At 37.4% G+C, this 16200-nt stretch overlaps 1 protein-coding gene across 2 annotated transcripts; it reads right to left on the bottom strand.

The window, feature by feature from the left end:
* Window positions 1-1010: 1010 nt before the first annotated feature.
* LOC104588687 (protein phosphatase 1 regulatory inhibitor subunit PPP1R8 homolog) lies at window positions 1011-13110 on the bottom strand. 2 transcript variants are annotated; one of them, XR_016082350.1, is made up of 3 exons: window positions 11821-13110; window positions 1454-2372; window positions 1011-1326 (listed from the first exon to the last, which is right to left on the bottom strand). XR_016082350.1 is itself a non-coding variant. In XM_088897572.1 (2 exons), the coding sequence occupies exons 1-2, from the start codon at window positions 12306-12308 to the stop codon at window positions 1544-1546; spliced, it is 1317 nt and encodes a 438-aa protein (XP_088753698.1). In that variant the 5' UTR covers window positions 12309-13110; the 3' UTR covers window positions 1321-1543. The 2 variants fall into 2 exon arrangements, 1 of the variants encoding a protein (XP_088753698.1); XM_088897572.1 differs by having other exon boundaries at window positions 1321-2372.
* Window positions 13111-16200: the final 3090 nt, after the last annotated feature.

Genomic DNA, 16200 nt, shown 5'->3' with positions numbered 1-16200 from the left:
TAACTTCATAAACTATATATAAGATACATAGAATCAAAAAATAAAACACCACTGTAAATGTACACTGGACCAATCCACAGTCCGTCCACAATTAGAACACCCGTGGACGTGAGATGTGGCTTGTATTTGTACTCCTTCCAAACTGAGCTTTGATGCCACTCATATGTCAAACTGGAACCAAGTCGGTGTATTATAAGTCCAGCTTCTTCTACGCATATTATAAGTGCTTTTTTTTATATAAATACATATTATAAGTCCATTTATGCACAAAAGCAAAGCAATTGTCATATCATGTGGGGAAGGTCCCACATAAACATACTATTCTTCGATGCGTAATGCATTTGTTGCAAGACTTGTTAGCTTCATTAGATGGGGAAGGTGCCACATAAACATACTATTCTTCTATGATCTTACTGATCATTGTTCAGAATGGCGAGACTCCACTTATCTGGAATGAATGACAATCTCCCATGAATAAAAGGGGCCGGCCCTTTGCACAACAAGGCTGGAACCTCACTTAGCTGGACAGGTTTTACTCGAGAAACAATTACATGAATAAACGTACTTCCCCAGATAAATAGAAACGAGGGGCCTAAAAGAGCACTCAAGATACTTCTATGTCTACAATTGCCCAGTTGTTCGCAGAAAATCCCATAACCTCTCTGAAGTTGCTTTATGTACCACCCAACAGGTGGTCGGTTCATTTTAAATACTCTGATCATTTGACAGCTAAAATATGTCGAGACAACATTACAGATTTACGGCACCACTCAATTTTATATTCATTTTATCTAAAGTTTTGGCCCTTGATCTAAGATTTTCTCTTTTGGTAGGTAGAGAATTTTAATTAGTAATTGTTTAACTAATTTGAATACCAACTAGGTTCTCATCCATTCAACAACCATTCAGTGGCAAATGATGATTTATGACAGACAACAAAAACAAAAACAACCTACATGAAACAAAACGGAAGAAGAAGGCCATTTTCCAATTGCAAAAAGGCTGGGGACTTGCAAGGATAACCGGATTCAATTTTAAAAATATTGGGGTGAAGAATATTGTTGTAAAAATGCCATTTCAAAAACAAGAAAACGCCATGTGCAAAGAAAATAATATTCAGAGACGCATAAAATATGGCTCCTTAGAGAGGCTCTGGAGTTCTTGCACCCAAGACAATGGTTCCACCATTATAATGCCCCTTTGGGTTAGAAGAATATCCAAGCTAACATGGCTCAATGCTGGACCTCCTAAGTACCTGGTATCGCCAAAGATTTCCCCACATTTCCCTTTCCTAATCTTTTATTCTACAAGAAGATGGTATTAAATCTGCAAGAAATTGAATGAGTTAACAGGGTCAACCCTGGAGCCGCGTATCATTCAGAAACAAGAAAAGGAAGAAAATCAGGAATTACAAGAAAACTTTCCACGTACAGATTTAAGTAGGAAACTATACCTCATAGAAGTCCCCCTTGGTAATATGATTCCAACCGAATATCATCAAATCAGTAACAGGATGACACCACCCAGAAGAAGCTTGTGGTGTTTAATCGTGCACTGAATCACCAAATAAATCATCATCATCATCGTAACCCAGGTTTGCAGCCTGCTTTCCACTTGTACCATTCCCACCAGTATCTTTAGATATAGCAGTTTGTCCATCCCCACTACCACCTGAAGCATGTGCCCAAGATGAACCCACTTTACCAGAAAATGATTCCCCATAAAGGTCATCATAAATTCCACCACTCTTTGGAGCAGCTCTGACTTTGTTCAAGACTTGTTGTAATTTATCAGTCACACCCCTTGGGGAGAAATTGTCCTCTTTGGATGAGGCTTGCTCCTTTCCTTTGGGTATAACAGTGATCTGTACAAGGGATTCATACTTCCCAACAAGACTACCTTCTTTTACACCAACTGGGCCGGGCTCAGTTTCAACATCTGCCCCATCAGAAATCCCAACAACTTCAACCAACTCTCCTCCAACTTGATCTCTGAAAGCCACCCTTGTTTTCCTAATTCTTTTAGAAGCTCTCTCCAATGACTTGCCATCATCAGTTCCAACCGTAGAGCTTCCTGAACTCTTGGCAAATTTAGACAAGTCTGTTTTGCCAAGACCATAACGATTCAGGACTGTGTTATAGGCCAAAACAGCTTCTTCATTGGAAGGATCTGGAGGGGGTGGTAGATTGACTTCTGAGGGTAGAGGTGGGGGAGGAAAAAGGGCTGCTTTGTTCTTTCTCAAAATATAGCTTCTTGTTGATGCAGCAAATCGCAAGGATTGTCCCACTTCAAGCTCAACAGGGCTTTCTTTTGTCAATCTCTCATTTGCAACAAATGTACCATGTGCAGACCCCAAATCAATTACATATATGCTGCAGGAGAAATTAAAAAAAAAAAAAATCTGTAAATCAAAGTTCACATGATTTAAGAGAAGATTCACAATTCAAAGTAGGAATCCCAAGGATTTTAATTCAATCTAATCATCAAGTTTTTTCTTGTCAAGAAGAATCTTCTGATTAAAGTATTACAATTTATTCAATTCATGTAAAGGAACTACTGCTCTAAAACACTTACTAAAAAAACTAGTTCAAGCTTTTAATCCATTCTAAAGCCTTTTTTTAAGTCCATGCATCATTAATACAAGGTTTAAACTATTCTCTGTGAGCTAGAACTTACAAGCGCCAAACTTGGTGATTTAAAAAAGCATACAAGGCTCATGCCTTAAGGCTCACCCTAAGGTTAGTTAGCATCAAGGAAAAAGCCTTAAGCTCAAGCTTGAGGTTCATCCCAGAAAATAGATAAGGAGATAGTATAGACGTTTATGTGCACATCTATATGTTTATGTGCTGGTATCTACACTTAAATATATGCAAACCATTCTGATGTAGTATTTTATATTCAACACTTTTTAATAGTTATTAAATGGTTTGTAAGAATGTGATGACTTTCTCTAAAGACCCGGATACTATTATAATTCTTGTTAAAATGATCTCTTATTCTTACAATATGCCCTTCCTATAATAAAAGATACCCCTCAATGTTTCTATACTTCTTTTGGAAGGTAAAGATCAATATGAAATGCGTTAATGAAAAAAGTGGAAATGCGAAAGAGAGGTTCCCTCAGTACAGCTCTAGGGAGACACCAAGAGCACCATCAAAGACTCAGAACAAGGATAGGCAAGTACAAGCTGAAGGAAACATCCCAGATGATTTTATCCCAACTAGCTACAAAATGGGGAAAGTTAGAACCAGCAAATTCCTTGGTTATCAATACCCATCTTGCAATGTTCCTTTCCACCTTTGCACATACTTTCTCAACTGGACAGCTGCTGTTATGAAAAGCCTATTCCTTTTTCCCCATGTGAACCAGCATATAGCAGCCGGAGTGACATTCCAGGAAATTCTTCCATGTCGACTAGAAGCATTTGATTTCCAGGCAGAGACGAGGCAGCACAGGTAAGGGGGCATACCCTTGAAACACCAAATAGCTTCCGAAAGTGAAACCACACCCTTTATGTGTAGCTACAGTGAATTAACAGATGCTGAACTGATTCTGCAGCCAAGCCACAGAAAACAGCAATTTGTAATGACAAAACCTCTACCTCTGAGATTATCAATCATGAGTATCTTCCCCTTAACAGCTGTCCAAATGAATAATGACACCTTTGATGGAAACTTAACTTTATAGATCCAGCTCCAAGGAATTGGAGTACCATCAGCCCCTGCCAGGATGTGATAAAAGGATTTAACTGTGAATTTTCCTGAACTATCCCCATTCACCACATAAAACAGTTCCCCAAAGGGTTGATAGTGATCTGACTTGGGGTATTAAGCAGAACTACCATGTTGGGCAAGTTCCAATCATTTTCATTCCTTCTGAAACAAGGACTCCACACAATCTGGTTGGCAATTTCCTCAAAGTAATCACTAATTTTGGCCTCTGTCTTGAGCTATTTCATACAAATTGGGGAAAGTTTAGCTTAGAGGACTGTTGCCACACCATGTGTCCTTCCAGAAAAATATATTCTCACCATTGCTTGGTTTGAAGGATATATGGTTAAAAAAAGCAGTTCTTATCCTTCACAATGTCCTTCCAAACACTGACACCATAGGGTGCCTGCGGCTGAGAGGTTTTCCATCCAAGACCTGATTCACCATATTTACAACTTATCAGTTTTCCACAGAGACTGTTCTCATTTCCAAAGCGCCACAACCATTTAAAAAGGTCTTTGTTCATTAGGTAGAGTGGCCCAATACTGTTCTTCTCAGTTGTTCTATACTTCTCCAGCCAGTCTCATATTTTTCCTAATAAAATGGTTCCTCAAGAGGCTTAAGCCCCACCTTCATGCATATAAAAATCCCAGCGCCTTACTTCACACCTTTGCAATTTTAGCATTGCTTGGTGGTAGCAATTACTCATATGCTGGATGTGGATTGACAATGGGATAACTTTCACTCAAGGATCAAAATTTACTTTTGTAAAAAAGTAAATAATATAACAAATTTATAAAAATATAATAAAAATATATTTATAAATAAACAAATAGCAAATATATATATATATATATTTATATTTATAAATATATAATATATATCGGATCGGATCTTCTCGGATTGGATAGGAGTGATCCGAATCCGATCCGATTTCTAATCAAATCCTATTATCCAATCTGAAGATCCAAACAGGGGTGATCCGAATTCAACCAAATAGGATCGGATCTTGGATCAGATCATCTGATCCATTTGCACCCCTAATTTTGAACCTTGCTTTCACTCCAAACAAGTATTTCATTTTTAACAAGACACTGTTCAATGGGATGTGCATGCACCATATATGTAAATAACCATGCCAATTTTCTTCCTTGCTAACATCTCCAAAAACTACTTTTATTCTCAAAAAATCCAAGCATCCTCTCCAAGGTGTCATATTTTATACCACTTTGCCTCTTTTGATCAACCCCTGCAGAAATACGTGATTGACTGTTTTTTTGGGTGTGGTGAGAATAGTACAAACTTAAATTGTACAGTAACATACCTCCCCTCTTGAGATTTTCAATTGTTAAACACTTCCAGTGTAGCTATCCATCCAGGCCAGAAAGGCTACCTTCTTCAAAGAATCAACTGGTCACCATATTTTTAAACTAAGAAAGCTTCCTGCAGCTGTAGGGTCCAGGTTGTTGAAAAAGGACAATGGGTCAGCGAAAGACTGAACTTCTCAATCATTCATTTTCCTTCTGAACTGTGGGCACCAAAGCACATTGGTCCCCATTATAAATCATGACATATTCTGCCAACAGTGCTTCCTTGTGCAATGGCAAACAGAAATAGATAAATGGGAAGTCACTCCACAAAGGGTCTCTCCAAAATCTGACCCTTGGCCCATTCCTGTTTTGGTATTTGACTCCTATTAAGAAGTGTCGGTATGCCTTTTGGACCACACCAAATGTTTGGTATGATTCCTTTTATCTATGAATCAGAATAAAATTATGACTTCCATAACATTGCTAGAACCTTTTTATCATTAACTGGTAAAGAACATAGCTAGAAATCCTCACATTTTTACCAAGACTACAAGACACCATCTGATCTTGGAAATCCAGTCAAATGACAAAACTTGAATAATGAACAATACTATTAATGCAAGGGCCACGCTATAATGTTAAAGATAGGAGTTGGTGGTGCTGCAGACAAAGACCTTATATGTGGCTATTGACTATTTAATTAGACATGTAGAGTCTGGCTGCACTTCAAAATGCCACTCCCAAGGAATGCTATGAGGTGGTGGGCAGTCAGGAGGTATGGAACCCAGTGATTTAAAAGGTGTGCCTGAGGCATGCCTAGGCGCACAGGTGAGGCACATTTTAGGGTATGCACCTTGCCTAGGTCCTACACATAGCCCTTTCAAAAGGCACACGCCTGGTGCACCTAGGCAATGCACCTGATGCACCTTGCACCTCAGCTCAGGCGTGCACCTTTTGAAAATTTCACCTTTTTTTGCTTTTTTGAGCCTAGTGGCTGGGCCGGGGGCTCCGCCCTTGGACCCCGTGCAATGCCCCTCGAGGCAAGCCCAAGCAAGTCCATGTTAGGGTCATAAATTCTTAATTCTCATAAAAACAGTGATTTTATAACTTTAATTGCCTTTTGAGAAGATATTTTATTAGAATGAATGAACAACATTAGCAAATACGGGACTCTCAGAGTAATGCAATATGTTATATGTTTTACATCACATTAGCTAATTGAAGTAATGCAATTGTGGAAAAAAAAAAAGAGTTAGTGGGTTTTACATGCTTGAAAATGTTTTATACGTTTATTTTTTTTTTAATTTTCATTTGAATACATGTTATGTTTATGTATTTTAATTTTAGACAATAGGTTTTTTTAAACATTTATTTTAAAATTTAAGTTTATATTTTTTATTAATATTATGTTTAAAGTTTTTTCTGAATTTTTTGGAATTTTTTATTTTCTGACATTTTTTATTTTTAGCTTTTTTTTTTGTATTTTTGCGCCTTGCTTCAAAAAGGCATGCGCCTCGCCTTGCGCCTCAGGCGCAAATTGGCCCCTGTGCCTTGCGCTTTTAAAACACTGATGGAACCCATGATTTTTTTTGTTACCACATCAGTGATTGTGAAGCTGGCATGTTGGTAGATCTTCTGGGCATGCCTAATAGAACCAGAATTTCCTTAGGGGGAGGAAGTTTCAAGATTTTGGAAGGCTAACCATAATGCTTCTTCTTCTTCTGTTTTTTTGTTTTTTTTGAAGTTAACAATTCCATTAAAGAAGAAGCATAGGGTACACGAGAAGGTTTACAGCTGTAGACAAAGACTCTCCAAATAAAATACAAGGGTAACATGGAGTCACTAAACAAAGAATCCCTAAGAACCCCTGATTTAGCTAGACCATTAGCCACAGAATTTAATCCCCTAGGAATCCATCTAATCCTTATATTCAAATTGGGTTATGATGTCTCGTGCTTCATCCAAATAATGAATAAAACGCCAAGGCCCAATGTGTCCTTATCCCCTAACCATTTTATAGTGTTTGCAGAATCTCCTTCCATGGTTATTTGGAAGATACCCAAGACCTTAGCAATTCAAAGACCTGTTAGAGGAGCCAAAATCTCAGCTTTTATAGAGTCCGCAACCCCTATTGGGCCACTGAAATCCCAACAAATATTTCCATCTTCCTCCCTGATCACACCTCGTATTCTCTCTCCTGGATTACTAAAAGCACTTCCTTCAAAGCTTAAAGTTGCACCCGCCTCCTCCTGGCCTGGAAGAGCTCTGACAGCAGCTAGGTTCAATAGAGAGGAGTTGAGAACCTCCACTACGTTCCTTTGAAGGTCCGAAAAAGTAACACCTTTGAATTAGGCCTGTAATCGGATTGGATTCGTCTAAATCCGAGTTGGAATCGACAGGACGTTAGCTGCATCCGACTCTGATCCAAATCCAATCAGATTGTGTGGAGGGCATCTGATTTTGAATCCGATCAGATTTTTCGGATTTCGGATTTTAATCCGACCCCGACTGATGCTACCATAGATAAAACAAAAGTAAAGAAATTTTGTAATCTGTAATTTTTACTGAAAAGTTTTGAAAAAAATCTGTAATCTGTAAAACTTAAATTTTTATTCAAAAGTTTTGAAATAAAACAATTTTTTACTTGAAACAAAAGTAATTTATTCAGAACAAATGAAAAGATAATCTGTAACCTGTAATTTATTCAGAACAAACAAGAATAGGAGATTGGAGATCGAATTAAACCTGTAATCTGTAATTTAAACATGTAACCTGTAACTAAATTAAACCTGTAATCTGTGTACACTTGCCCTACAGCTAAAGGAAGAAACCAAATAACAAAACAAGTAAAAAATTATCAAACAAAATAATCAAAAGAAAATGAAAAAATAAGGATTAAGGAACTTGCTGTTTTTGTTTAGTTGAGAGAATGAGAAGATTCAAAAGTGGTAGCTTGCTTCAATTGAGAAGATTCACTCTTCAGTCGAATCAGTCCACTGTTTAGCTCAAGTATTGTGTTTGGACTTCAGTTGCAGAGAGGGGAATGGGAGAAGAAAACTCCTTGCAGGTGAAGAGAGGGGAATGGCAAGAATGAAGAAAAGGGTGGAAACAGCAAAAAAGAACGGCAACAATGAGAGTTGAGCGGGGAATGCAGAGTTGTAGTCTTGTAATCTTGTTGGTTGTTGCAGAGAGTGAGAGTTGAGAGAGGAGAGAACGGCAAAGCAACAGCGAGAGAGAAGAAAACCTGGGCTGAGAAGAAAATGTCGAGTGGTTTAGGGTTTAGGACTGGCCGACTAGGGGTTTGAGGAACAGATTTCCTCATTTACCCCTAAGAGATTTTATTTATTACACTAACGTATAAAAAAATATATTCATATTAATATACATATTGGACTCAAACTTTTATCAGATCGGATGGGGGTGAATCAAAGTTCGATCCGATTTTTAATCAGATTCTACTTCTACCATATGAATCCGATCTGATATGACATTTACCCCATCCGAATCCAAGATTATCGGATCGGATATCGGATCAGGCTACAGGTTTATGGGTATCGTTGAATATCTCAGAACCAGTCATCCACATGTTACATAATAAGGTTATATGAGAAATAAGATCTTCAATGGTTCTTTTCTTGTTTTCAAAAATTCTCATTTCGTTCTTCCCAGTTCCCACACTCCCCACAGCACAGCATGGGTAGAGTTCTCCAGTAGGCTTTCCCTCTCTGTCCCAAGCCACCACCAAGCCATTGTCTAAGAAGATCTGAAACATGTTCAGGGGCTACCTAGCTGTAATTTTTTTTCATCAGCAAAGAGATTTTATTTATTAGTTTAGAAAGAGATTACAAGTGCTTTAGTACTCTGCAGTCCAGAGTATAGCAATATACAATTTGTCCTAGATTACAAGGATCATCATCTCTCTGTTTTGCTACAACCAGCTGCAGTTTTGCGCAAAATAGAGTAGGCCCATCAACTCCTAGTTTTGCTAGAGTATCTGTCAGGCTACCCAACTGTAATTAAACATATGCAGAAAATGATTCCAAATTTTCCTCATTTTTTCCCAGGTTCCAAATTTTGCTCGTTTCGGTACAATGAATAAGGAGATGCTCTATAGATTCACCACCTTGGAGAAACAAGATGCAAACATGCGGAGAAATACATTATCTGTCTTTGTTCATTCTCTGGATTAGGTCGCAGGTGTCTATTCTCCCTAGACAAGCTTCCACACGAAGAAGGAAACTCTCAAAGGAGCAAGAGTGTTCCAGATCTTCTGCTCACCTGAAATGAGAGCCTTGAAGAAAGTCTTGTTCAAGAATTTTCCGGCTGGGTTAAGGATCAAATGCACCTGTCTAAAGAGGAAGGTAAGAAGTAGACCTCCTGTAAGGAGAGTAGGAGATCTATGACTTCAGCAATCTCCACTTCCCTTAAAGGTCTTCTAAAGCTAAGTTTCCAACGAATCCCAGAGGAAGAAGAAAGGAGACAGGTGGCAATGGTAGTTCCCTGAATTTGGGTAAAGAAGAAACAAGTGGGGATAAGATTCAGCTAAGGTTTGATTTCCCCACCAAAGGTCAGTCCAAAACTTAATCTTATTACCATCCCCCACCCTGTATCTAATAAAGGAATAAAAGTAGTATAACAAGAGGAAACACCTTCCCAAGGGTTTGCAGCATTCTCTCAGATCAAGTGGACTTTGATATCCATCGGTTCGTGTTTAGCCCATACTTGCTTCTGATGATGGCTGTCCAAAGGGTATTTGGTTCAAGGGGTAACCTCCACAACCATTTGCCAAGAAGAGCAGGGCTTCTTTCCTTAATATGCCCTTCTCCCAGCTTACAAGATGAGCCCTTTTTTCTCCACCATCATCCCACAAAAAATCACGTTGAAGTTTCTCAATCTGACCTCTTACCTCCAAAGGGATTAGGAAAGTCATGTTATGATACTGTCCTTGGGTTGATGATTCACTCTTTCCCTTGGAAATTGATTTGTGTGTGAAGCTCATGTGTTCTTCTGATGTATTCTTCTTTATGTGGAAGGCAACCTTGGACAAGATTCTTACTATTGATCACTAGATTTTGAGAGGGTGAAACCTTGAGAGAGCACCTAAATAAGTTTGTGGATCAGGAGAGAAATCAGCTTCTCACTTGCTAATCCACTGTGTTTCTACAAGGTCTGGTATCATTTTCTGTGGCTTTGTAGCAGAAAATGGGATATTGTCAACTACCTCCAATGCACATCTCTATATGGCAAGTAGCAGTAAGAGGCTTTACTCATTGGAGTACCATTCTCTGGAGCTTCCCTTTACTCTCTGTTGGTATGTATGGAGAGAAAAAAAAAATGTATAATGGGTGCATACGCGACAACATGTATTCTTTCTTGGAGACTATCACCAGCAAGATAGAGAGAACCTCGACTCAGTGGGCTATGATATATAAGAATTTCAAAGTATTTAGCTTTGATCACTTTTTTTTTGGTCAATAACTTTGATCACTTTATTCAACAATGGGAAACATTACTTTAAGTGCTACTTTTGATATAGCTTGATATAGTAGTATATTCGCATATGGCTGCACATGGTTACTTCTCATGGACAGTGTTTTAAAAGGCATGGGAGGCATATGCTTGGAGGTGCGCCTCCTCCAGGCGAGGCACTCCAAAAACGCCCTTAAGTGTATGCCAAAGACGCTGACACCTCCGAGGCCTACGCCTCAGGTGCAAGAGGCGTACGCCTATGCGTTTTTTTCATGAGGCATGCTAGAGGTATACACCTCATATAAAAAGACTGAAAAAAAAAAGAAAAAAGAAAAAAAAGGAAAGTAAAGGAAAAGAAAAGAAAGAAATAGAAGAAAAAAAAAAAGAAAAGGAAAGGGAAGGGAAGAAAAGATAAGGGGAAAGAAAGTGGTCTGCCCCCTGCCCCTTCGACTGGGGGCAAAGCCCCCAAACACCCCCCCCCCCCCCATTCAAATAGTGTTGTGCATTTTTGTTCTTCTTAATATAAAAGATTTTTATTAAAAATAAAGAAAAAATGAGATCCCCCTTCCTCTTCCTCTTGACCCCCCTCCTCTTAAGGAGGCTTACGGCTCCTTGTGTTTAGGAGGCTTACGCCTCACGCCTCTAGGTAGTGGAATGCCTTGCATCATGCCTCCGCGTTTTAAAACATTGCTCATGGACCATATCATTTTGAATCGTCAGGATTTCATTCCTCTAATCCTCTTTTGATATAGGTAAATATAATGTGTACCATTTATGGGGGCAAAACAAAATGAAAGCAAATCTGATACCAGGCAGAAACAACCTTATAACCATGCCAAATTAATATCCCCCCAATGTATGACATTTTTCCATAACTTCAACTCATTGTTGAAGCCAGCAGATATTACATATCTCCCATCTCACTAAACTTAACCCACAATTCTTGTGGACAGTAGTAGTGAGCTAGTAGCAGGAATTATCTTCCACTTTGAGTGAGGGGTTCTCGAGCTTGTGTCAGAAAAGACACATTTAAGTATTTAACTAAAGTTCTTACCAAGACAACATCAAATCTAACATTAGTTTCCATCGGTTAAGTGATTCCTCTTCCTCTTTGTTCATTTTTCTTTTGGTTTTGGGACATAAAAAAAGCAGATGACCAAATCAACAGAAAGATAAGTCAGTACATGGCATGCCCAACCATGTTAATAAGCTTGTAAGATTACAAAGAATCTAGCCAAGCAATAAAGTTTAAGCAAAATATGTCAAAGAACTAAAACAGACAAAATCACCAAACAAAATGAACAACGTAAAAACATTTCGAACATGTAACCTTCCATTCTTGTGCGGGACAACTGCTGCATGTTGGCGTGAAACAGATTGATGATCTAGCACGAAATCACAGATGAGAGATTGCCTCCCGAAAATGTGCCTCCTTCTATCCAGATTAATCCGATCAATAACTTCTCCATCCTTCAAAACCTCAAGATAATAAACACCAGGTCGTGGTTCTATTGCCCAATCGGGAGGCTGCCATGTGGATTGCCCACCACCAACCTGAGTAACTTGCTGTGATGGTACGGCAGACACTGTTGTTTCCTGTCCAAGTCCAACAGGTCTTTGAGGAGCATAGTGTTGCTGCTGAAATTGGCTTTGCAGATGGGACGTCTGAGACTGGAAGGATGAAACCGAAGACGGAGCAGTTGTTTTCCCAGCAGGTTGGCTGGCCGTAGCTGTTTTAGGAGATGAATTAAGAGTTACAGAGAATGGCTCTATTGACTGAGCTTTCCTAAATCTGTCGAGACCCGCTCTTCCATACATCTCTACCTTCTTATTTAGGTATACCCTCTTCAAGAATTCACTAGAACTTCACATGAAACCTTAGTGGATTTAACTCTTGCTCCATCAAAAATAGCTCGGGCACTTACAAGTTACAACTGCACCAATCTGCAACCTATTCCACTCAAAAGAAGAGCCAAACAGATGCTGTGCAAGCACAAACATTCAAACCTCAAATTCAGGACCAAATTTTGATCAAATGACCTGAAAAAATTGGAGGGGATGGGGAGAGAAAAGGAAACCGAAACTCGTAAACCCCGTTTGATCCATCAGTCACCAATAAACCCAAAAGAAAACCCCGGGAAGAGGGTGGTGGAAGGACTTAATATGCATCAATATACAAACGCATACAAGAAGAACATCTGACAAGCTAACGGGATCTAAGAGGGGAAAACCTAATTTTCCACTAAAACAAAGTAGAAAACCAAAATGATATACGTTTGCAGGTTCATTTCATCCAAGCATATCAAATAAACAAAACAAACCAATCAAAGTTCTTTCGATGGATTATAAGGAGAAAGGGAAACAGAAAAAAAGAAGGATGGCGTGGGGTGGGGGTGAGGAGAAGTCTGGAGGAGTATGAGTGATACCACAACGCAAACTAGAATCAGAATCAGAACTTGGATTTAACGTTACGAACTTCCCTTTTGTTGGTCACAGGGGAAAGAGTAGATAGAGGAGGGGAGGAACGGAAGAGATTAAAATCACAGTGGAAAGAGGAAAGGTAAAGTCGTACGGAGCGCGAACGCGAAAGACGGCCTCCCGGTTGAAGGAAGAACCGAAGAACAACTTATTGTAAGGAAAATCCCGAACTGTCCAAAATCAACGATTTGAACCAATCGGACGGTGATTAGGGCTTAGAATCTGGGAGCATCGGATCATTGTTTAATTTGGGTTGGGGCTGTTTTACTTCCGTCCGATGGTGAGGGGTCATGGCATTATCTATCCCTCTTGTCTAACCATTGAACGGGTATAAAAAGGGTGTATATATCTTTCTCTCACTTGATAAACTGCACACTTATAAGCATTCAAAAACAGGCATAAAGAGGGTATATATGTTTTTTATTCACAATTCATAAAGTGCCCATTTATAATCTTTCAAAAACTACCCACTTATAAACGTTCGGAAAATGCCACGTGCAAATGCACATACATATTTATTACTACATGCAAATATATATACAAATATGTACGGTACAAGTATACTTTCCAAACTAAGCTGCATAGATCGAATCGAGGTATTTATGTACTCCGATTCAAGTTTGTGAGGCTATTTTTTTAGGTGTAATTAAGGAGTAAAGTATCGGTATTGGGTATCGTATCAGATAACTCAAATACAGATAAGGATGCGGATATGCTTTGAAAATACATGGATACGGACAAAAAACATGAAAACACTTGGATACGCTAAGAAAATAAATATTAATTCCATAAATATATTACTAACAATAGGTTTAATGTCAAAATAACTACAAATAATGTATAAATACATAAGGGTTGTATATTTTGACGATATATATGAAGAAATATATTACAATTAATATAGCAGAAAACATAGATATCATACAATTTTATTGATATGCATCAATCAAGATTCCAAGAAACATTATTATATAAATTTTTACAAATTAATACATGCACAAATCCATTATTATCTTATTTTATATTAAAGTCCAAGGCACAAAACATATGCAACTATTATATTTCAATTATTATATCATTTTTTTTATTTTACTACTTATAATTTTTAACATTAACAAAAATGTTAACTAAAAATTAATTCTCAAAATTTTAAATTTTGGTAAACAATATTTTCATTTTCGTAAACAATAAATATGTTATTATAAAATGCAAATCAAAATTAATTGACAATTTATAAAAGTATATAATCCTAACTTAAAATATATCAAATCTATTTAAATTTTAAAGATACATATTATATAAAAATTTATAAATTTTAATTACTACAATAATTATTTCATTATTAATATTTTTATTTTTATAAATTTATAAAATAAAAATAATAATTTTTAATATAAATATAGATTAGTGGATTTGATAGACTCAATTTATATTACATTTTTAAACATTTTATAAATAATATTTTTATTTTTGCAAATAATAAATACATGGTTATTTAGTGCAAATTAAAATATTAATTAATAATTTATAAAAAATTCAAGATATATATCATGTTCAAATTAGTAAATTTTAAGTATTAAAATAATTATTCTATTATTAATATTTTAAAATTTCTTTAAATTAAAAATCAAATTTTTGATATAAATGTGGATTTGATAGATTATTTATTCTATTGGTTTATAAAATATTAATTTTAAATATTATTCTTTTTAATTTGTAATTGGAGTTTTTGAAGATAAATGTATGTTGGTTGTTGGGATTTTATGTAGATATTAAGTAATAAAAGTTAATGTGTTCCATTTATTGACATGAAATAAAAGTTGGCTCAGTGGTTAAAGATGAGTCTGGATCTCCTACCCACGCCTACCCACAATACACTACCCCCGTAAATTGGGAACATCTCCCCCTGCATAATACTATGTAGAGGATGAGATGTTCTCCATATGTGGTTGTGATAAACGTGAGTAGAGTTCTCGTGGGCAGGAGATCCAGACTTGTTAAAGATGCATTGTTCTTGGGCACTAAGCGAGTTGCGGTCTTGGGTTCAAGTCACGCTAGTAGCACTTTTTATATTAAATCCACACATGTTGTCAAATTGAGGTTCGATACGCTTCTGTATCGATGCGTATCGGACTGTATCGGTCGATATTGCACAATACACCCTGATACAATGGCGTATCAGGCGTACCATATCGATATTTTAATCCTTAGGTGTAATACATATATTTATAATGTTGTTTTAGAGGCTTTTGGTTCGCTAAACGATGCAAAAGGGAACTATTATTGATTTTTTAAGATTTACACGATTGTCATTTGGTACGAATTGGGTGACACTCAATAGAGGTTTGGGAGAAAAAATAGCAGTGGGGGCTAGGGCAGTGCTCTGTTTTCCAATTTGGTGTAGTAGTGAGCAATGGAAAGAGCTTTACCAGTTCAATGAGGAAGAAAATGAAACAGGGGATATCAAAGACAAAGATGGTGGGAATGAGAGGTAGAAAGGGAGAGAGAGAGAGAGAGAGTAGATCGGGGGAGAAGGAGATCACCACTGGATTCGAGTTCGTCACTACAACGAATTACAACAACAAGAGTGACTAGGGGCATGGTTGGGGATGATGCAAAGAAGGAGAGAGATAGAGAGAAAAAAACATGGAAAAAAAGAGATAAAGAAAGAGATAGAGAGAAAAGAAGAAGAAATGGTGGAGAACCACCACTATCGGAAGTTGCAGCGACAGGTAGGAACAAAGGAGGGTGAAACCAGGGAGGAGGAAGAAGAAGAAGAAGAAGAAGAAGGAGAGAGAGAGAGAGAGAGGTTCCCATCAAATCTTGAGAATATAGAGTTTTACAATGATTTTATCGGTGGTAACTTTCCATCAATTCTCGATTTAAAACTTGCCCAGAGTGGAGTTTTACACTCATTTGTGATATAAAACAACATCCTATCTAAACACTAGCAAAATTGGATTGGAGTGTAAAGTTTACCCTAGTTCAAATTTACACCTCAAATAATCGTGACCTGAGCATTTGATTCCCATACATTTTGAATCGTGAAGGAGGAAAAAAGTGTATTCTCTAACACTTACATATCATGAATAAAGTACACTTTCATATCCATTTTTTGGATACAAACTTGTGCTCTTTGAAAAGACAATGTAAACAAGATTGTTGAATGGTTTGTTTAAACGAGAGAGACCTCCATCTTCATTGGTAAGTCCTTCCCAATGGTAACTTCCAA

This window comes from Nelumbo nucifera, chromosome 1, assembly GCF_055504915.1.
Source record: "Nelumbo nucifera cultivar China Antique chromosome 1, China Antique-T2T, whole genome shotgun sequence".
In the NCBI taxonomy this organism is placed as follows: domain Eukaryota; kingdom Viridiplantae; phylum Streptophyta; class Magnoliopsida; order Proteales; family Nelumbonaceae; genus Nelumbo; species Nelumbo nucifera.
Note: the sequence above shows the minus strand (reverse complement) of the source record. Positions and strands in the feature narration are given on the sequence as shown.

What these genes read in the sequence shown, in the direction of transcription:
- LOC104588687 (XM_088897572.1), bottom strand. Translation starts at nt 12,308, where the DNA reads ATGTATGGAAGAGCGGGTCTCGACAGATTTAGGAAAGCTCAGTCAATA. An exon ending in GTCCCGCACAAGAATGGAAG is followed by an intron (nt 2,373 to 11,820) that starts GTTACATGTTCG and finishes TTTCTCCTGCAG; the next exon opens with CATATATGTAATTGATTTGG.